General features: G+C 41.7%; 1 protein-coding gene across 8 annotated transcripts in view; it reads left to right on the forward strand.

Annotated features, from left to right (window-relative positions):
* The window catches only part of raraa (retinoic acid receptor, alpha a), a 575,761-nt gene that overhangs the window by 357,099 nt on the left and 196,197 nt on the right, over nucleotides 1–22,465 (forward strand). For 7 of the 8 annotated variants that reach the window (XM_080213768.1, XM_080213765.1, XM_080213771.1 and 4 more), the window contains one exon: nucleotides 19,730–20,285. The exons of the other annotated variant lie outside the window; for it this stretch is intronic. In XM_080213768.1, the coding sequence (XP_080069894.1) occupies nucleotides 20,111–20,285 (175 nt within the window). In that variant the 5' untranslated portion in view covers nucleotides 19,730–20,110. The remainder of the gene's footprint in view (nucleotides 1–19,729; nucleotides 20,286–22,465) is intronic. 8 annotated transcript variants of the gene reach the window in all.

Consider the following 22,465-nt stretch of genomic DNA (forward strand, 5'->3'; position numbering starts at 1 on the left):
TCTCTGCACCCTAGCTATGACTGTAACACTACATTCTGCACTCTCTCCTCTATGTATGGTATGCTTTGTCTGTCTAGTGTGCAAGAAACAATACTTTTCACAATATGCTAATACATGTGACAATAATAAATCAAATCAAAACCAGTGTCATGGGCTGTAATTACAGCATAACCAGACGACTAAGGCAGTTTCCCTTATACATGTGGATATAGGAATATATCATGTTTCAGGAGGTATGCACAATTGTGAGAATTTTAATGTGTTAAGGTAACAGATGTAGATAGACAAAATGTAGGGCAAAAACACGAGAATACATGTGACTGAATCACAGCGCTGAAGTACAGTGTTTTTAAAAAATTCAAATGTGTTTCTGTCGCTTCTATGAGAAACCTTAGCTGAAAATGTGGTGTGATGGTTCAATTAAATAAGTTTGGACTTAGCAGGCAAAGTGATCCAGTTTCATAATGAGATAAAATGAGGATGGAGCTGGCATGCTTCTGGTGCGTCACTTGTCATTGTGGGGGTCTGTAAATGGGGTAGTAATTATTGTTCACATGCTTTCATAGGAGCACCATAAGGGAGGCTTCTCATACTCTGTTTACATACCTTGTAGGAACTATTAAGAAGCCAGTAAATGGTTTGTGTATATGTTTGCCAACAAGAAGACTTTTTTTTGCCGGCAATGATAGACTCCGGACTAATGCAGCATTTAACTGCTAGTATTCTTTAGTTGTATCTAACGTATCACATTTTGGTTGAAGCAACTAGCTGCAGCCCTGGAAGGGTTAACGGCCTTAGAAGGATTGTAAACATTTCAGTGAAAATCTCGATTTTGTTTTTGGAAATTACAGTAAGCAGCTGAAGGACATGCCAATAGCTATTTAGTTTCAAAAGGTTAAGACATTTTCTTTTATGAAAGGAGTCTGTAGTTAGAGTTGTCTCTTGTCTCGGCAGTGTGCGCCATTCATCTTCTCCATTATTTTGCACTGCTTGTCACATCTCATTCCCTTTGTTGTTGTAACAGATGGGTTTGATGAATCTCTTCCTCCACTCAAGAAGGTCACATTTGATTAAGGGTTCAGACTTAACCCCTTTAATCAACAGAAACATGAGGATATTGATTATTTTAAAAAAAAGATTATTCAGAAAATCTAATAGCTTGTTGCCTGGCGTGTGATTTTATGTTTCTTTCCCTCTTTGTTTTTCCAATAGCAGTGCAAGAAATTCTATGATATTTCAACTTATTAGTACAGCTTAATGTTTGGCTGTTTAAAATATAGTATACATCTTGTTAAAACTTAAAAAAAAACTCAGCAATTGTTGATTTGTAAAATACTGCCTTTTCAAGCTTAAGCTATTCCTGAAGACACTGGAAGTACTGGTAGCTACAAATCTGTTACTGGTGGTAGCTGTGCTGGGAGCAATTTGAGCTGATGAATTAAGACTTTCGCACAAGAACTACTTTCTCACACGTTTAAGGGATTTGGCTTAAGCGTACTTTTATGCGGCTATAACGACATTGAGTTAACTTTTAAAAATTACATTTAATTCTACACCCGACAAAGAGGGATTTTGTTTTCCTGGTTGGGATAGACAGCTAGAGAAACCTTGTGTCGAGAAGGCAAACATGTACACTGAGGGTGGAGAGTTCATAGATCCCTTTCAAATCAGACTGTACAATTCCTCAATCTATGATATAAAATCTATGAGGACTGATAGTGTTACTGCATTGTTCCCTGTAGCTATCCCCTGGTGTCCATACATCCTGGTAATGGATGTAATTAGGAACTCCTGCCTCAGTCAGTTTAGCAGCAATATTTATTTCAAATTGAGCCCTTATCATCTCCTGGGCGCTGTGGGACATTTCTAGTTTATTGCTTTGATATACACCGCTGCCTGTTGCGACAGGTAGTAGCTGAATCACATTTGTCTGGCCCTGATATTTACCTATTCTATATCAAAAAGCCTCCAAAAAAATTAGAACTTTCCCAATCTGTGCGTAAGGACTACAAGGGAAGCTGCTGTTCCAGCCTGCCTAAATGAGAAATGACTGGTGATTGCGTGTACTTGTAAATAGCAGCCTCAATCCTGAATTCCTCCTGCTATGATAGTGCACACCAGTAAGGTTTGAAATATTTTGTTAGCTGAAGAAAATTAAAGCTTTTGGATTCCCCTCTTGTTGCATAGAACATAGAACACTACAGCACAAACAGGCCCTTCGGCCCACGAGTTGCGCCGATCACATCAACACCTACCAACCTACAGACCTATCTATAACCCTCAATCTCATTAAACCCCATATACTCATCCAGAAGTCTTTTAAAAGACCCCAGCGAGTTCGCCTCCACCACCACTGACGGCAGCCAATTCCATTCACTCACCACCCTCTGAGTGAAAAACTTACCCCTAACATCACTTCTGAACTTCCCTCCCTGTACCTTAAATCTGTGTCCTCTCGTAGCAACCATTTTAACCCGGGGAAATAGCCTCTGAGAGTCCACCCTATCTATTCCTCTCAACATTTTGTAAACTTCTATCAGGTCGCCTCTCAACCTTTGTCTCTCCAGGGAAAAGAGTCCCAGCTTCCTCAACCTAACTTCATAAGGCATGCCTCCCAGTCCAGGCAACATCCTTGTAAATCTCCTCTGTACCCTCTCAATAGCTTCTACATCTTTCCTATAGTGAGGCGACCAGAAAGTAAAGTAAGTAAATACCCTAGCTGTTGAACAAGTCTGCTCCGGCAGGGTTACCACAAGTGCCAGAATAATATGCCCTACACTTTGATAGGAAACTCCTTGAAATCTGCATGAAGGGTATAGTGTAAAGATCATATTTTAGAGTATAGCTTGGTGCAGAAACAGATTATTGATGTCATCAGCAAATGTTCTGTGTGAACATTTAATACCTCACCCTGATCCTGGATGAAGTACCAGGGGATGCCCAGTGGCTGGGGAGATGGACCTTAACAAGAACTAACTTGCCTTGGCCAAGGTAGGAGTACCTGTGCTGTATTTGAGGGAAATGAGCCAAGCTTCCTGCTTGCTAGCCAGTGACTCCTGCTGGAGTGAATGAGGGGGGGACATTTGTTGTCTTGGTATACTGAAAAGAATGGATGTTTCAATGAGGTACAGAAAGGCACACAGTCCCTTAGGAATGTAACTCAGTTGGAGTCAGGGTGCCAAGGAGAGGAGGAGAAAAGTTATCTTGAAACAATATGCAAGCCACAGTTGTTCTGATTTATTTATCTGTCCATGGGATGTGAGTATCGCTGGCTGGGTCACCATTTGTTGCCCATCCCTAATTTCCCTTGAGAAGGTGATTGTGAGCCTTAAACTGCTGCAGTCTGAGGTGTAGCTGTACCCACAGTGCTGGCACTCATTCAGGGTTTTGACCCAGCAACTGATAGTTAGGGTGATGTGTGGTTTGACTAGAAACTTGAAGTTTGATGTTGCCATCACTTCTATCCTTACCATTCTCGGTGTAGAGCTTGTGGGTTTGGAAGCTGCTGTCAGGGTATACTTGGTGAGTTGCTGCGGTGCATCCTACAGATGTTTTCACTGCTAGCACTGAATGTCTGTGGAGGATAAAGTGAACATTTGTGGATGGGCTACCAGTCAAACAGGCTGCTTGGTCCTGGTTGGTGATGAGCTTCTTGAGTATTGCTGGAACTGCATTTATCCAGGGGAATGGAGAGTATTCCATCACACTCCTGGCTTGTGCCTTATAAATGTTGGGTAGACTTTGGGGAATCAGGAGCTGGATTACTCTCTGCAGAATTCTTAGCCTCTAACCTGCTCTCATAGCCAGAGTTTTTATATGGCTGGTTCAGTTTAGTTCCTGGTCAATGGTAGCCCCCAGGACATTGATGATGGGACATTCACCAATAGTAATGCCATTGAATATGAAGGGCAGATTGTTACATTCTCTCTTCTTGGAGATGGTCATTGCTTGGCACTTGTGTGGTGTGAATGTTACTTGCCACTTCTTGCCCAAGCCTGAATATTGTCCACGTCATGCTGCATGTAGACACAGATTGCTTCACTATCTGAGGACCACAAATTGTGCAAAACATTGTGCAACCATGAGAGAGCATCTCCGCTTCTGACCTTATGATGTAAGAGAGATCATTAATGAAGCAGCTGAACATAGTTGGGCCTAGGACACTACCCTGGGGAACTCCTGCTGTGATGTCTGAGATGATTGATCTTCAACAACCACATCTTTCTTTGTGCTTAGTATGACTCCAAACAGTGGAGAGTTTTCCCCGAATCCAGTCTACTCAGTTTTGCAAAGCTCCTTGTTGCTATAATTGGTAAAATGCTGCCTTGATGTTGAGGACAATGTCACAAAATGGTAGGATACTGTTAATTGAGTGTTTTGCACAAGTAAAATCAAATTGCCATGTATTTTGTAAATCGTGCATGAGCAGCAACTAAGAGAAAAGAAGAAAAAGAAAAGAATAAGAAACACAATGTTCTTTGTAATTGACCCAATTAGTCAGAGTACTTTGATTCAGAAAGCAATTTAGACACAGATGAGTTGTTGAAGAAGCAGCGGCAAGAGAGAGCGAGGCAGCCATCTCCAAGAATCAGTTCAATTGGAGACTATGGGCAGAAGGCAGCAGAAGAGCAGGGTAGAGGGGCAGCCATCCTCGGGGAGACAGTTCGGCTAGAGATGAAATGCTGAAAGCAAGAACCAGTTTGTGAAAAAGATCACTTTCTTCGCTGAATTGAAGACCATTCTCAAGTCCTGGTCACTTACGCTGCATGGTATGGTAATCACTAGCTAAATTTGACCAATAAGTTTAAAGCCGTTATTTGGGAAATGGCATCTAAACAGGGTTTAGGGTTACAAGGGAAACAGGTACTTTTGGGTTTTCAGTCTTTGAGAGACTAAGTGCTTAGATTCTTCTTTGTAGTGTTTTATTATCTTTCTTCTACTTTAATAAATACTTTTCATTTGTTGTTTAACGAAAGGGAGGTCTGCGTTCTCAATATTTTCACAAACGTTTCTCGCTAATATCCAAAACGAACAATGCACTACAGGAAACCAGTGTTTGGGACACCCTCGCAGATAACATCAGTGGGGTTGTGTAACATATACAATTTGGGGCTGGAATATCTTAAAAAGCATAATTCTTGTGGTGTAGAGAATTCGACTTTTTAAAGGGAACAAGTGTGAGAAACGTTGAAAATAGTGAGAACCTCTACATTACAAAGAACAATCTTATACTTTGGGCTATTAACTGTAAGCATTTAGCCTCTCAAAGATTAAAAACCCAAAAGTATCTGTTTCCCCTGAAATCCTAAACACTACTGAGCACGTCCTCCCTCCGCCCCGCTCCCCCAGTCCTCCCCCCCCAGTCCTCCCCCCATTTCTCAAACAGCAACCATACACCTGTTGAACGTAGTCACTGATTACCACGTCGTACAGGTTAAGTGACTAGGATTAGAGAATGGTCTTTGGTTCAGCAAAGAAAATTATATTTTTCACAAACTGGCTTTTGCGCTCAGCACTTCATTTTTAACTGAGCTGTTCCCTGAAGATGGCTATTCCTCTGCCTTGCTGTTCTGCTGTCTTCAACCCCTAATCTCTGGCTGAACTGGTTCCTGGGGACAGCTGCCTCTCTTTCTCCTGCTGCTGCTGCTGCTTCAACACCTCATCTGTGTCTAAATTGCTTCCTGGCTTACAGCACTCTGACTACTAATTGTATCAATTGCAAAGAACTCCCTGTACCCTACTCTTCCCTTTTCCTTTCTTTCTCCTTTGTTGCCCAGACATGGTTTACAAAATACATGGCAGTTTGATTTTACTTGTGCAAAAACAACATTTATTTTAAAAACAGAAAATAAAAAAAACAGAAGTAGGCCATTTGGCCCTTTGGACCTGCTCCTCCATTCACTTTCGCCATGGCTGATCATTAAATTCAAAATCCTGATCCTGCCTTCATCCCATATCCTTGATCCCTTTAGCCCCAAGAGCTTTATCTAATTTCTTCTTGTAACCACATGATCTATTGGCCTCAACCACTTTCTGTGGTAGTGAATTCCACAGATTCGCCATTCTCTGGTGAAGAAATTTCTCCTCACCTCAGTTCTAAACAGAAGACAATGGGATTGTTTGCCCTTTGGTTGTTGTGCTTTCTCAGTAAAGAGATGCATGGCATTTCCACCTCGCAGTTGCACTTAAACGCAGCAAAGACTGGAGACTTTAGTGCAGATCAATCTGATGCAGCAAAGTATGAAATGATATATTTCAGTGAAAAGAACTAGGAGAAGCAATATAGACACAGAGGCCAATATAGACACAAAGGGCACAATCTAAGGTGGGTATTTAGTAGTATCCTACAATTTTGTTACAGGCAGTCACGTCACCTCACCTCTGAAGTTAAGCAATTTAATCAGTGTACGAGAATGCTACATTCTGTGACTAAATTTCTTGGCTGTATGTGATGTGCCTTCAACAAGTATGTGGAAATACTCATTCTGTCACAAAAATCTGCAAACTTTCCATATAGGCTACTGGTTGCGTTGTTAAAATTGTGTGGAACATCATGATGGCTGGTCAGTGTCCATATCCCAGCATGATTTTATAGAATTTCTACTGGACAACATTCCTGGTTACTTTCCCCTCTCCCTACTTCAAGGTATTGGCTGCACTCAGCTATGGTTAGATAGGTGCGGATACGATAACTCACTCCGAAGGACGTCAACTCTTCACCCAATCCTGCCTTCATTTGGTGCCCATACCCATGCACTTTCAAACAAGCCTATTGATGGCAGTTAAGAAGATGCAGTCACCCTAATGGGGTACCATATCCCTCTGCTGTGTTAACCCCAGGAAGTGTGCCTTTCCCAACAACAATTTGCAAAAATATCCACAGTATTCTGGTAATAGTAGACCATTCAGACAATAGTGGTATAATCGGACAAGCTCAGCATGGACTTAAAAATCTTGCTTGATGAATGTATTAGAATTTTTTGAGGATGTAACTAGTAGAGTTGACCAGGGAGAAGCAGCAGATATGGCTTATTTAGACTTTCAAAAGGCTTTTGACAAGGCCTCACACAACAGACCTTGCTTTAACTATGTCAAGTTAAAGCACTTGGGATTGCAGGTAATGACTTGAGATGGATAGAAAGCTGGTTAGCAGATAGGAAGCAAAGAGTTGGCATAAATGGGTCTTTTTCTCATTAGCAGTCAGTGACTAATGTATTATCTCCAAATTTGCAGATGATACAAAGTTGGATGGGAGGGTGAGCTGTGAGGAGGATGCAGAGATGCTTCAGTGTGTTTTGAAAAGGCTGAGTGCATGGGCATGTGTATGGCAGACACAGTATAATGTGGATAAATGTAAGGTTATCCACTTCTGTAGCAATAATAGGAAGACAGATTATTGCTTGAATGATGTAAATTGAGCATGTTCAGCAAGACCTTGGTATCCTCGTGCATCAGTCGCTGAGAGTGAATGCGCAGATACAACAAGCAATAAAGGCAAACGGTATGTTGGCCTTCATAACGAGAGGATTTGAGGATGGGGATATTTTGCTGCAATTGTTTAGGGCGTTGGTGAGGCCACATTTGGAGTATTGTATGCAGTTTAGATGTCCTTATGTGAGGAAGGTGTCCTTGCTATAGAGGAAGTACAGCAAAGGTTTACCAGGTTGATTCCTGGGATGGCAGGTCTGTCAGATGAAGAGAGACTAAGTTGGTTAGGATTATATTCACTGGAGTTTAGAAAAGTGAGAGGAGATCTCATTAGAAACTTATAAAATTAATTGACTTGGTTTGTTATTGTCACATGTGTTAGCATGCAGTGAAAAGTATTGTTTCTTGCGTGCTATACAGTCAAAGCATACCGTTCATAGAGAAGGAAAGGAGAGAGTGCAGAATGTAGTGTTACAGTCATTGCTATGGTGTAGAGAAAGATCAACTTAATGAAAGTTGGTCTGTTCAAAAGTGATAGCAGCAGGGAAGAAGCTGTTCTTGAGTTGGTTGGTACATGTCCTCAGACTTTTGTATCTTTTTCCCATGGAAGAAGGTGGAAGAGAGAATATCACAGGTGTGTGGCGTCCGTAATTATGCTGGCGGCTTTGCCGAGGCAGTGGGAAGTGTAAACAGAGTCAATGGATAGGAGGCTGATTTCCAACAGGGTTAAATAGGGTAGATTCAGAAAGAATGCCCCTAATGGTGGGGGAGTCCAGAACTCGGGTCATAGTTTGGATAAGGACAAGAGGTAAATCTTGTAGAACTGAAGTGAGGTGAAATTTCTTCATCCGGAGGGAGGTGAACGTGTAGAATTCATTACCACAGATTGTAGTTGAGGCCAAAACATTGTTTGATTTCAAGAAGAAATTAGATATCGCCTTTGCAGTTAATAGGATCGGGGGGGGGGGGGGGGGGGGTAAATCAGAATATTGAATTTGATGATTAGCCATGATCAGAATGAATAGCGGAGCAGGCTTGAAGGGCCAAATGGCCTAGTCCTGCTTCTGGTTTCTATGTTTCTACAGTAGTTTAGCATTTCTCCAGTTTGCCCTGGCTGTGTTGCAGTTTGACTTGGTGACTGTTCTGATCCCATGCTCAACTGTGACTTTCTGGGAATCACCCTTCTTGAGGCTCTTAAATGCCTCTGGTTTAGTTTGATGCTACTTTCCTCTTCTTCTGCCCTTGCTGTTTTGGGACAAATGCAACAAAGGCATATAAACTAAAGATTAGGAGGATAAGATCTTGTTGCTTCATTAGGGTTATAGCCATAATAGGATAAGCGTATACATAATGCGTGGAGGTGAGGGAGCTTTGAAGGATAGGACAGGATTCTATTTTAAAATCAGTATTAAAATAGCGAGGGGGAAAATAGTCACTGAAATCATGCTAAATTTTGAGCTCCTTTATTGTGGCTGACTATCTCCAGCCAGTGTTGGAAAATAGTTGACAAGCAATTGTTGTTTGAACCCACAGACCTAACTCTCTGTTTTGCAATACGACAGCATAGTGACCCAATATGCCACAAAGCTCTTCAACATATTCATTATATAAAAGAAAATGCATATGTTAGTATGCTGCTGAATCTACCCACTGGCAAGGCACCTCACCCAGCCCCCAGTAAATGACAGAAAATCACAAGCATAATAAAGATTTTTAGTCAGTAGAGTCAATGAACAGAAAAACATGAGCAAGGGGCACAGATTTTTTACCCATATCCATGTTTGTTGGTCACAGAAGATGGTTATTAATGTGGACATTTTGCAGCATAATTGAATACTGTGACAATTTAACTCCCACACTGAAGACATTCTAGGCTGCAAGTGACTCTGAAGGGATTTACTTTGCAGTAATTCTTGTGACGGTTCCGATTAAAAAACCTACATCCTGTGAGAGCAAGAGAAGTAAGGGAACAGAGCAAGAAGACGGACAAAAACATGACAAGATAGAGAGCGAAAGCAGGTAAAAGAAGGAAAATAGTAGAACTAAATAGGAATAGTAACAGTATACACATTGCAGTTTGTGTGGCCTTTCTGTGGAAATGTGAATGTGCTTCTTGATGTGTGGGCTTGCAGAAGAATTGCAGGGTTGGTATGATCTCAGGAATATCATGTATGTGTGTATACACGTTGAGGAGGACTGTTTGAAATCAAATGAACAAAAAAGAACAACTGCTTTTTTTTAGGCTTGCTGTCTGAACTTCTGCATTTTTCAAGAGGGATTTCCTGAATCCTGTACTCCGTACTGTTTTTCTGGATTACTCCACTTAATAATGTTTCAATCTGTCACCCGCCTAGTTGGTGTTTTCTAATAGGAATTGATAGTGACCCAGCCTGGCCAGTGTTGTACAATATCAAGCGTTCCCTGTCTGTGTACGGCTGTACTCTTTTTTTAGAGCAGTGAGGTAATAGTGTTATGTGATTAAACCATATCATTAATAATCTGAGGGGACCTAAATGGTGACTTGACCTTTGCAATATCCAACTGTTCCAAGGCCAGTAATTTAATCAGCAACAGTCTGATGGCTGCGCAGTGTCAGGTCATTTTTCTACTGAGGAAATTTTGCAGCTATTTGCCAACAAGAAGTGCTGAACTATAGTTAAATAAAATCATGGGAAGCATTATAAGAGTGTTGCCCTGGGACAGATGAGAGCTGATGACTAAGTAAAAATTTGGATCTGGTTATGAGAGTGCACGCATCTCGTATGTTAATAACAGTGGCATAACCATAAAGTAAATCCCTTCATCATCATGTGCACTAGAATATCTTTATTGTGAAAGTTAAATTGTTTGAGCAGATGGTTCTTAGCACAGTCATTGTGATTTGGGCCTGATCATTGCCAGGCTAGTGAAAACTGTAATACTGTCTTGGTTGATGCCATAGCATATGGAAACATAGCATCCCTACAGTGCAGAAGGATGCCATTTAGCCCATCAAGCCTGTACCGACCTCAATCCCACCCAGGCCCTAACCCCACCTATTTACCCTGCTATTCTCCCTGACACTGTGGGGCAATTTAGCATGGCCAATCAACCTAACCCACACATCTTTTGGACTGTGAGAGGAAACTGTAGCACCCGAAGGAAAGCCACGCAGACACGAGGTGAACATGCAAACTCCGCACAGTCACTCAAAACCGGAATTGAACCCAGGTCCCTGGCACTGTGAGACAGCAGTGGTAACCACTATGTCACCGTGCCTGGCATTGCAGCTCAGGTATAATAGAGCACACAGAAGTGATGCAGCACTGCATCTGGTGGACATGGCAGCAATATTGTCTTTTTTCAAATCTCTCAGTTTTCTCCCCATCTCATGGGCACTTGCTCAAAGTGGGCCAATGCTCTTTTTTTTGAGTCAGAATGTTTAACTCAGAGATTTAGTGCAGAGGTGAGGAGGATTTTTCACTCAGCGGGTGGTGAATGTTTGGAATTCTCTGCCTCGGTGGGCTGTGGAGGTTCAGTTGTTAAGTATGTTCAGAATTCAGGTTCAATTTTGTCCTCGGGTGACTGCCTATATCAAGTTTGCACATTCTTCCTGAGTCTGCGTGGGTTTCCTCCGAGTGCTCAGGTTTCCTTCCACAGTCCAAAGATGTGCAGGTTAGGTTAGTCAGTCATGCCAAATTGCCCCTTAGTGTCGGGGGGTTTGCAGGATAAATAATTGGGGTTATGAAAATAGGGCCCGGGTGGGTTTGTTGTTGGTGCAGGCTCAATGATCCAAATGGCCCCTTTGCACTAATGGATTCTATGAAGACTGAGAGTGATAAATTTCTACATGTTAAAAACATCAAGAGATAAAAGGATCGTGCAGGAATATATCCATGATCTCATTTAATGGCAGAGAGGGTTCAAAGGGCTGAATGGCCTACTCCTACTCCTTTTTAAAGATTTTTCTGTTATCAACATTTTTGACCATAGGGGATGCGATACCCCAGTTGAGCACAACTGTCTCCTCATAAGACATCACTCTGCAGTCACTGGAGATGAATCAGGATCTTGGTTGATTTTGACACCCTAGCCCAACAACCCTGAAGGTGCTGTCCTCATTGCAATCAATTAACTTATTGCAGATCGGAATCTAAATCTGGGTATGCCTGTTTTAGGACTGCACCAACTGTGCCTCTATCCAGCAGGCTAAATGGCAAGTTTGGTTCTTTTTACTGCCTTGTCTGGCCTAACCTAAGTTTTAAAATAATGAAAGATGGCATGGCATGGTGGCACAGTGGTAACCACTGCTTCCTCTCAGTGCCAAGGACCTGGGTTCCCGTTTTCAGTCACTATCTGTGTGGAGTTTGCACATTCTCCCTGTGTCTGCATGGGTTTCCTCCAGGTACTCTGGTTTCCTCCTACAGTCCAAAAATATGCGTGTTAGATTGATTGGCCATGCAAAATTGCCACTTAATGTCAGGGGGACTAGTAGGGTAAGTAGGTGGGGTAATAGGGATAGGACCTGGTGGGTGGGATTGTGGTCAGTGTAGACTCAATAGGTTGAATAGTCTCCTTTTGCACTGTAGAGATTCTATGATCTATGATTGTATGAAGGAAATACTTTCAACGAAGTCCAGTTTTATATATTTTTAAATACATAGAATGAAGTTGATCTTTAATATTTATTTGTTTAAAACAAGTACAAATCAATGGTGATCCACAGAGCAGCACATCAATGTACGATCTATTCAAATAGACCTTTCTAATACTGCATATATTATGCACTGAAAAAAAAAATGAGTGGGAAGGATTACATGGTGGACCTGAAACCAGCTGGACTTTCTATCCATTGATATCTTCCTTTCCCCTGAACTTCCCTGTATATACTCCTCACCCAATGCAAAGACGCAGTAATAGAAATTTGCCCCACTATATTTGGGACTGAATTACTATATTAGGGATACCAATCAACTTGTGTTTAAAAAAACAAAATTTAGTTTGTACTTTAGATGTCACTTCCAGAGTTTGTATGTTACTGCTGTTTTCAGCAGTGCTATCTAATACTTGGGTGGCATTATTAAACTGGAGAAGGTAAAGGGTACATCACTGTCTGTATGGAGTTTGTACCTTCTCCCTATGTCCTCCGGATGCTTCAGTTTTCTCCCACAGTCCAAAGATGTGCAGGTTAGGTTGAATTGCCCCTGCTAAATTACACTTAGTTCTATTTATTTATTAGTGTCACAAGTAGGCTTACTGACACTGCAATGAAGTTACTGTTAAAATCCTCCAGTCACCACACTTGGGCGCCTTGTTCAAGTACACTGAGGAAGAATTTAGCATGGCCAATGCACCTAACTAGCACGTCTTTCGGACTGTGGGAGGAAACCGAAGCACCTGGAGGAAACCCACGTAGACACTGGGTTAACGTACAGACAGTGACACAAGCCGGGAATCGAATCCAGGTCTCTGGCGCTGTGAGACTGCACTGTGCCAACATGTACCCCCAAGATGTGTATGTTAGGAGAATGGTGAGGTAGATACATAGGGTTATGGGGTTGGGGCCTGGGTGGGATGCTGTGTTGGAAAATTGGTGCAGACTCGTTGGGCTGAATGGCCTCCTTCTGCACTGCAGGGATTTTATGGTTCTATTGCCTTTTCAATGTTAACAACTGGTTGCTCTAAATAGATAGATGGTTGATATTCAATGGTCGGTGAAGCAGGTTCCTGCAAGCTACCACTGGGCATTCCACATCCCCATAATGGGGTCTATGTAGTGTACACCAGCATGGGCTGTGCAAGAGATTCAGTATTCCAAACAAGCTAGCAACAGTGAAATTGATGACACAGCATATCTCCACGGCAAATGATAGCGTGGCAAAAACTATGCAACATGAGGAGCTTTTACTTTGTTGGGAAAAAACAGTTTTTAAAAAAGTGTATTTGGTGACTTGCCAAAATTAAAACTATTTTCAGGACAGGAAAGAAAGTAAAGAACTTCATAGTTTACGACTGTGTTACACGTTGACAAAGTGATTTGAAAATGAACCATTGACAAGTTTTACATTCCTAATTTGGAAATTACGAACGCTGCCAGTTTTAATTATACAGTACAGAGGCATTTTTGTTTGAAACAGTAACATGTCATTTAACAACCTGGCTATTATTTTGTGCAAACTGCATTAATCCTGAAGCTAAGAATGGTTCAAGTTTCTGAGTGTCTTGCATGTTTGACTGAAGAATTCTCACAAAGGCATTGTGCCTTTTTAAAATAAATACAATTACCTGCATTACTTCTGCCAGCACTGATTTTTCCATTTCATTTTTTTGTTTACCCTCTGGGTGGGACAAGCCTTTGAAAAAAATATATACATTCCTCTCAATCCCTTTCTTGTTTTTCAGCCGCACCAATGCAACTTAGGCATGCAGCAACAGGTTGCATTTGTGTATATTCTTCCATGCATAAAAATGTGCCAAAGTACTTCACGGGGGAAAATGGTAGCCACTGCGTTAGAGGAAGAAAGATTAGGAGCAGTGGCCCAAAAACTTGGTTAAAGAGAAATTCAGGGAGGGATTTCAAGACAGTAGAACCTGGGACAAATTGTGACCTTGACAGTTGTTCAACCATTCTGAATCCATCCATTAAGGCCCATGGACATTATCCTCTATTTGTTTTGTGTTTTGGAGTTAGAAGACTCAAAATGCAAACCATTGCCTCAAGAATTGTATCCCTCTGTCAACTGAAATCATGAAACGAAATGAGCCCATGAAGGCGAATAATATTTGGCAAAAGGAGAAGAGGTATTATCAGATCAATTGCACATCATGCGCCTCTTAATTCTACTTTCTATAACTTCAGTGCAAAGAAAATCACGGAGGCATTTAACAGGCAGTTGACGCAATAGCATCTACTTTACACTGTTAAAATTACCCTCTTAATATGAGTAGTTCACTTGTTTCCTATGAAACTGCATCAGAGCAAATAGGTGAGAACATGTAGATGACATTGGCTCAATTTCCCCCAAAGCCAAAATAGCAAGAGCTGGGACATACTTTCAAAGGTTTTTAATCGCATTCCATTTTCGTTCATCTGCTTCTGCTGATGCTGACACTGGCACTTTGTTCAAGTCTTTAAGTCTAGATGAGTAATGGCTGCTTATTCGACCTTGGGTTACATCACAGCTGATGCTGATTCTGTCCCATTCTCTACACTTGCACTTTCGATGATTGGCCACTGAATAACCTGGCTCATTTTGCCATCTTCCTAATCAGTTGTCTAAGGTCCAGTGTGGACAGCCATTGAAAACTCAAGGAAAGGGGTACATCAACTTCAGCTAAACCTGTTAATCAGTATCATTTTCCAATTCTCACAACATGATTAATTAAACCAAATATTTGAAGTAATAAAACTCAGAGTTAATCCATTGGAAGTTCAGAAAAAGCAGGAATTCTATAAATCAACTCCACAATTCATGTTATTAGGCTTCAACTGGAAAGAACTTGCTGTGCGTTAAGTTTGGAAATGAATTTGCTTTATAAATGTCCTGGAGTACAGAACCAGTGATCCAGTTCAGAATATAAATTTCCATTTGTAGGCATGGGATTTATCCCAGATTCTAAAGTTTGAGGTCTGGTTGTAAAGTACTCTTGGATTTAGGATTTTGTCTTTAGCAGAGCAATCACTTCCACAGCTTGTATAAGGTGAACAGCTGGAAGTATTTCTGTTTCAAACCTTTCCTCTCTTAGTTTCTGTTGAGTTGTAATGTAAAGATTTGCATCAGTCGACGAGAAATACTTGATGCAAAATTGTAGATTGGGACTGAAGTGTTCAGCGCACCAGTGGCAGGTAATTTAGCACCTCCTAGCATGTAAACTGACTGAAGACTGCCTTGACTGTATTCCTCAGAGAATTACCTTCAGAGTAGATCAGCTTGACTCAAACTGAATGTGATGGTGCATGGTGCACGTGTCCAACTTCATGCAGTTCTGTTGCGAATTCCTAATTCGTTTGAATATGGCCTCCCACATGGACTTCAAATCCACTTGCTGAAGCATCCGCAGTAATGTAGAAAGGTGGATTTAACGCTTTGGAATTTGAAGCGACATCAAGAGTTTGTATTCATAGAGCTTCTTTAACCCAGTAAAGTGTCTCGCGGTGCTTCAGGATTGTTACTAAATAAAGCTTCATCCAGCCACATTGTGATATTAGGACAGATGATTAAATGCTCAGTCAAAGAGGTAAGTGTTAAAGAACATCTTAAAGGGAGAAGAGAGAAGGGTAGGAGTTTAGAGAAAGAGTTTCAGAGCTTAAGACCTCAGCAGCTGAAGGCATGGCCACCAGTGGCGTAGTGATTGAACTTGGAGATGGGTTTCAGATCAGAATTTGGGGAACCCCAGAGAGTTGTAAGGCTGAAGGAGGTTAGAGTGATGTTAGAGGAGGTTAGAGCCAAGGCCAGGTTTTGCCAGTGGTGGAGTGGACTTTGGAAATTAGATTGATTTTAAAAAAGGCAGTGTTGACTGAGTAGGTGTCAGTGTGCATCACTGAACAGGAAACTCGTCATGGGCCAGCAGAATTCTAGAGGATGGAAGGTGGGAGGCTGGCCTGGGGACTGTTGGAATTGTCAAGTTTAGAAGTAGCAGTGGCATGAATGAGGGTTTCAGCAACGTAAAGGTGAACAAATACATAAAGCAAATTGTTAATCTGACAATGCTTTCCTGGAATCCAAACAAACTTAGAAGACAACAATAATCTTATTTGAAGCAATTTAGCAACTTTGTCTTTTCCATTTTGTTTGGATCAAAAAATTGTCATATCCTTCTGATCCAAACACATTAACACACGTAGAAGTATGCTTTGGGTGGCAAATCATTATGCAACCTAATGATATATTCTAAAATATGCATGTCAAAGTGTTTTAGGGTTGCTCCTGCTCCTTCCTTCTCCTTTGATCTGTGTTACCATTTTCCCTGTGAACTGAATTTGTTCCAGTTCATGTATTGTCTTGGTGATTGTATCTGCAGCCAATAATCCAGATTTTGCTGTGGTGATCACAGTGGAACTGTAAAGTATTTGCTACTATGACTCCACCCAAACTGACAACAATTTCTGGAGTCCACATGTGTGTAGAGTAATAAGGGAATCCAGAGGTTGTCAGTGATTCGGTGTTCCTCCATAGGGTGTGCTGTAAAGGCTCCCACAGATTGCTATCTCTGACAATCATGATTTGATGAAAAAGTCCGCTCTACCATTGTTTACTTGCTGTAAAAATGCTTAAATAAGCTACACCTTGTTGAATGAAGTGTACCTAGGCTTTTAATTGCACATAAACTTCATTATTACTGCTAAATGCTCACACATAGTCCTGTAAAACTATTTTTGGAATGTCAAATTTCCCCATAATAGAAAAATAACCCACATGTTATTTTAAAACAAAATGTTTTTAAAAGTGTGTTTATCTTATTTTAGCTACTATCTTAATTTGTCATAGTCCTTTATTTCACTAACTGAAAGTGTAAATTATAAATGGAGTGATTCAGTGGTTTTAACTTCCTGGTTTGCTGCATGTGAATACTTAAATATGATTGGCTCCTTACATGCTTGCTGGAATCAGTGTTGCTGCATGTCAAGACATGCCCTTTGACCTGACACCTGCAATAGGGAAAGGGGGAACCTTGCTGCAGATGTCTGGATAGCTTTCCTCTAGATCGGCAGTAAGTTCCTTTGCTTTGCCACTGACTGCAAAATCTGAGCCAGTGAAATATTAGCCTTGAAAAAACAGAACAAAATAATGCAGATACAGATGTGAACAGAAAATGCTGGTAATACCCAGCAGGTCAGGCAGCCTCTGTCTGTGGAGAGAAGGAAAGTTACCCTTTCAGGCCGATGAGGGTCATGAGGAAGAGTCATCAACCTGCAGCGTTAATTCGTTGTTTCTCCCCACAGATGTTGCCTGACCTGTTGAGTATTTCCAACATTTTGCTGTTTTTATTTCAAGTATCCTTTGAAGGTTCAAGTTCAAAATATACCCAGCCAAACACTTGGCATGGTGGCACAGCGATTAGCCCTGCTGCCTCACAGTGCCAGGGATGTGGGTTCAATTCCTAGTTTGGGTCACTGTCCATGCGGAGTCTGCAAGTTCTCCCCATGTCTGAGTGGGTTTCCTCCGGGTGCTCTGGTTTCCTCACACAGTCCAAAAGATGTGCTGGTGAGGTGTATTAGCCATGCTAAATTCTCCCACAGTGTATCTGAGCAGGTGCCAGAGTATGGTTACTGGGGGATTTTTGACAGTGACTTCATTGCATGTTAATGTAAGCCTACTTGTGACACTAATAAATAAACAGGAATATTGAGTTCAAGGAGTTTGATGCTTTTGCATCTCAAAACTTGCTGTTGTGATTGTAATAAATTGAGAGATTCCAAAGGTTAATTTTCCAGTATGTCCCCGACCACCATGGAAGAAAGTGTGAGAATAACTTGAGGCTGTTTATAGAATAATAGCTAAAATCCTTATTTCATACTCTGGTAATTGTAAGTTTAGCCCCAGTGGAGGCTGATGTCCGTGTGTCAGGAACAGAATGCCTTCTGTTTATTTTCTGGATCTCTTTGCTGTTAAACTGAATGGGGGATAAATACTGAGACATCCCAAAAGCTTGTCTGACATATATTATTGTGTATCATGCATCAATTTCCACTATTCTCTAACTGGGAAGGAAGACTTTCATTGCACTAATGCAGTTATGGTTGAGGGAAGATTGAATGGAGGTTGTTCCAATTATGAGGAGCTTGATAAAATAAGAGAAACTATTTCCCCTGACAGGAAGACTAGTTACCAGAGGACACAGATTTAAGGTACTAAAACCAGAAAATGCTGGGAAAAAACAGGTCTGATAGCATCTGTGGAGAAAGAAACAGAGTTAATGTTTTGAGTCTAATATGACTCTTCATCAGGACTGAGAAAGATCAAAATGTGATGGGTTTTATGATGTTGAAAAGGAGGGCGGGGGTGCGGTGGGGGAAGAGAAGGGCAGGTGGTACAAAACAGATCATGGAAAGACTGGAGGTCAGGAAAGACTACACGGGAAAAATTTAAGATCATTGGCAACCAGAGGGGAGGTGAGGTGATATTTTTTAATGCAGTGAATTGTTATGATTTGGAATGTTCTAACTTAAAAGGTGGTGGAAGCAACATGATTTTGCAAAAATAATTGGACTAATACTTGATAAATATCAGGCCTTTTGGGGGAAGAACAAGGTAATAGGACTAATTACTCTTTCAAAGAGTCAAGGGCACAGTGGGCCAAATGGTCTCCTGTGCTATAGAATTCCATGATTCTATAATTCCTCAATATTGTTGTTTGACTGTCTAGAAAGGAGAGACATCTTTCGGTTGCCTTTAGCTGAGTTTCTGTCAATGTCGCTAAAGCAGTCATGGCTAGAGTTTGTCACAGGTTCTGTTGATGGTGGTCTGGGAAACAGGGAGAGAGATTCGGCTTCAGCATTGTGGGCCTCTGCCCGGGTCCCATCAGTGGGGTGTGTTGAGCAGGTAACGGAAGAGGGATCTGTGTAGCATGGAAATGTTGGTTTGCTGTGTCGCTGGCAGCTACTTGGTGTTGGCACCCAAGTGTGTCCAGCCAGCAAAGCAGATTTAAACCCTCAGATCTACCATTGGACTCACGAGGTTGCATGAAGCGTGTGGGTAATCTGTTTATTTTGTAAAGTGTCTTCTTTGAGCAGAGGGAAGTATCGTGATTTTTTTTAGCATTGACGTATCATAATCAGATTTTGACCAGATTGAATAATATGTTTACTGTCATTAGGCACTGTATTTGCTTTGAAAAAAGTGGTCAATATGTGTTCCATATGCCTAGAAATACTGATGTCACTGCTTTGGGGTTCTTATTCCCAGCAATATGTAGGAGGCAGGGTCTGTCAGTAGGTTGAGGGGGGAGGGGAAGGGAGGGCAGGGAGTAGAAATTCACATCAAACTCCATTATTTTTAAGGAGCCCCTTTCAGTTTTGCACATTTTAATTTGCACGTGCTAGGTCTAGTGTGTTCTTAAATCAGATGTTTCAGGACAAGAGGAGTAATTATTTTAAACACTGTAATACAGCTCTACAAAGCCCACACACATACAAGAGCTGATTCTTATCCTCCTTCCCGCCCCCCTCCCCCCTCCACCATTCTCCCTCCCCCTTGTTTTCTGGGGAGGGTCCAGATGCTTCTGCTTGTCTTTTCTACTGTAAGATTCGATTTTAAAGCTGTGGTTATTTGCTGTTTCTCAACAAGTTTTCCTCTGCTCTTACAATTATGTTCTTTTCCAGTGTAAGCACACCCAGTCTGGTCCAGATTTAGAGGAGAAGAACGTCTCTTCAAGGAGCCTCTGAGGACGTGAACAGCATTTTATCCACGAGAATTCAGCTGCAATATACATTAGGATAGTGCTTGGATAAATTCATATGGAACCAATGGCTGAATATCAGGCTTGCCATCCATAAGGAATACAGACTGCCTTTTTAATTTTTCTATTAGGAGAACTGGTGTTATATCGTTTTTTTGTATGAACCCAGCTTGTTTCTGAAATCAGTTCTGCACGCAAGGCTGTCATTGCCTTTTGTTTCTCTTGACATTTCTCCTATTTGACATGTGCTGATCAGCTTCGTGGTGCACATGTGAAGACTATCCTGCACACATCTTGCTTCACCATGTCAACCAACAGCAGTTCGTGCACACCGCCAGGTAATGGACACGTAAATGGTTACCCAGTGCCCCATTACCCATTCTTTTTCTCACCGGTCATCGGGGGCCTTTCACCACCATCCATAAATGGATTGCAACACCAGCTTCCAGTCAGTGGCTACAGTACCCCCTCTCCTGCCAGTAAGTGACATGCCAATGTTTCTATTTCAGATCTGTGTTTTAACAGTAAATAGTTTGGGTGTGTTTGAAAGGAATGCTTGAGATATTCATTGTTTGTGGAGGTTTTATCTTGGTATAGCAGCCTGAATTTTTGCAACCAAAGGCACATTGATGGTTCACAGAGGCAGCAGCACGTGTTAACATGCTGCACCACCTTCAATCTGATCCAGTCTTTGCCAATGAGATGTCCAGACATGAACTGTGAACTCAGAAGAAAGTGTAAAGTTAGCGGAATTCTTTGAAAAGGTATGATAGTCTTTTGGGGAGACAGGATACATTTATGGAGATCTCCAGGGGAGATCTCCCTTTGTGAAAGGGAAGGTGTCCTTCGTATTGTTAATAGTAGTTAATGAATGTGCATTAAGAGTGGATAAATGCATAGGAGCTGTCAAGCGAACTGTCAATCAGGTCAGTTATAAAATGAGCAAAAGTGTAGGGTGGGTGACATGAATTGGCACTAGCCTGGCATAGGGGCTATAAAGGATCATGGGAGTGGGTGGGAGGCTGGTTGGCATGACGGTAATGAGGTACCGAGGAAATTGGCGCAAAGATATGAGGGACCATGTGTGTTGTAGAAGGACATAGGTTAGCATGAAGGGTATGAGAAGCAGAGGACATGGGTTGGCATTGGTGGGAAATGGGAGTGTGGTGGATGATGAGGGCTTGAGAGCTGTTTTATTTTTGCAGCTGGGATGAACTGCCTGATCATCAAGACCAGTCTTCGCTCAGCTCAACTCTGCACATGGCACCCATGTGCTGCTCTCAACTGTTCCCGGAGATGGCAGGCACAACTCTTGTTGGTACCCGTCGCATCCAGAACAAAATCTAACCATCTACGAGTCTGGTTCATGGAGCTGGGAATTTTCCTAACTCTGCGTTCCTGACCCAGGAGCGGAAATTCAGGCCAGTGCCTTTGTTGCAACACACATGGCTGGTCTTCCGTCCTTAGCAAATAATTAATTTGTTAGTTTTCAATTTGCTTTATATTTGAAACTGTATTTGGTTTGGCAATGCAAATTTAGGGACAGAAAGACAGTACATGCTTCTGAAACGCCTGGGCAAGTTGATGAACTGATCCTACATTAAGTAATTGAAACTACTGCTATGCTGTGTTCGTGCTGCTTGCTACCAACACACAGCCCTGTGCAGCTCGTGATAATCTGTTGAATGTACTAAAGCTGGATGACTGGAACTTTACTTTGGGGTTTTTGCTGGTTGAGTCCCACACATGGGGAACCATTTCCATTAACAAGAGTACAAATTAATACAAAATCAACATTTTCATAGAATCATAGGATCCCACGATGCAGAAAGAGGCCATTCGGTCCATCAAGCCTGCATCAACAACAATCCTACCCATGCCCTATCCCCATATCTCCACATATTTACCCTGCTAATCCCCCTGACACTAAGGAGCAATTTAGCATAGCCAATCAACCTAACCCCGCACATCTTTGGACTGTGGAAGAAAACTGGAACAGCCAGAGGAAACCCATGCAGACATGGGGAGGACGTGCAAACTCCACACAGACAGACACCTGAGGCTAGAATTGAACCTGGGTCCCAGGCACTGTGAGGCAGCAGTGCCAACCACCTTGCCACCCATTATATTGTTTGCTGTCTGAATGGATTCATCTTTGGCCATTCAGCAACCAGGACCGTCAATTTTCCTTACCATTATGCCTGAAAACAGATCAGCACATTTCAATATTTTAATACATATGCAACTGGAGTCATTAGCCAAAACTGCAAGGGCACTGAAATCTTCCATGGAGGAATGGAGGACTTTTGTAAATAGCAGTGACATTCTAAAGTTCTGCTTGCCGCAGATGTTTGACCTGAGTGGCTTGCAGGGTTAAAGCTTGTAACCAGGATTTGCTAACGAACAAGAATTGTTTCTAATGAGCCCTGTTGGGTGTTCATTTCAATGGGAAATGGAGTGTGCTGTGTTTGTTTCTTTATCTTAAGATATTTCATCAGCCCTGTAGGTAGCACAGTGAGATTGCACTCTTTTCGTTTTCTTTGGGGCCCTGGGAGAAGCAGAGAAACTAGAGGCTTTCCTCCAATTGCATTTATATAACAGAACCACTGAAAGAAGCTGTTCCCTAATAACCTATGCTGCATAGTGTTGGATTACATTC

The sequence above is a fragment of the Carcharhinus amblyrhynchos genome, chromosome 27, assembly GCF_965287045.1.
Source record: "Carcharhinus amblyrhynchos chromosome 27, sCarAmb.v2.hapA, whole genome shotgun sequence".
In the NCBI taxonomy this organism is placed as follows: Eukaryota; Metazoa; Chordata; class Chondrichthyes; order Carcharhiniformes; family Carcharhinidae; genus Carcharhinus; species Carcharhinus amblyrhynchos.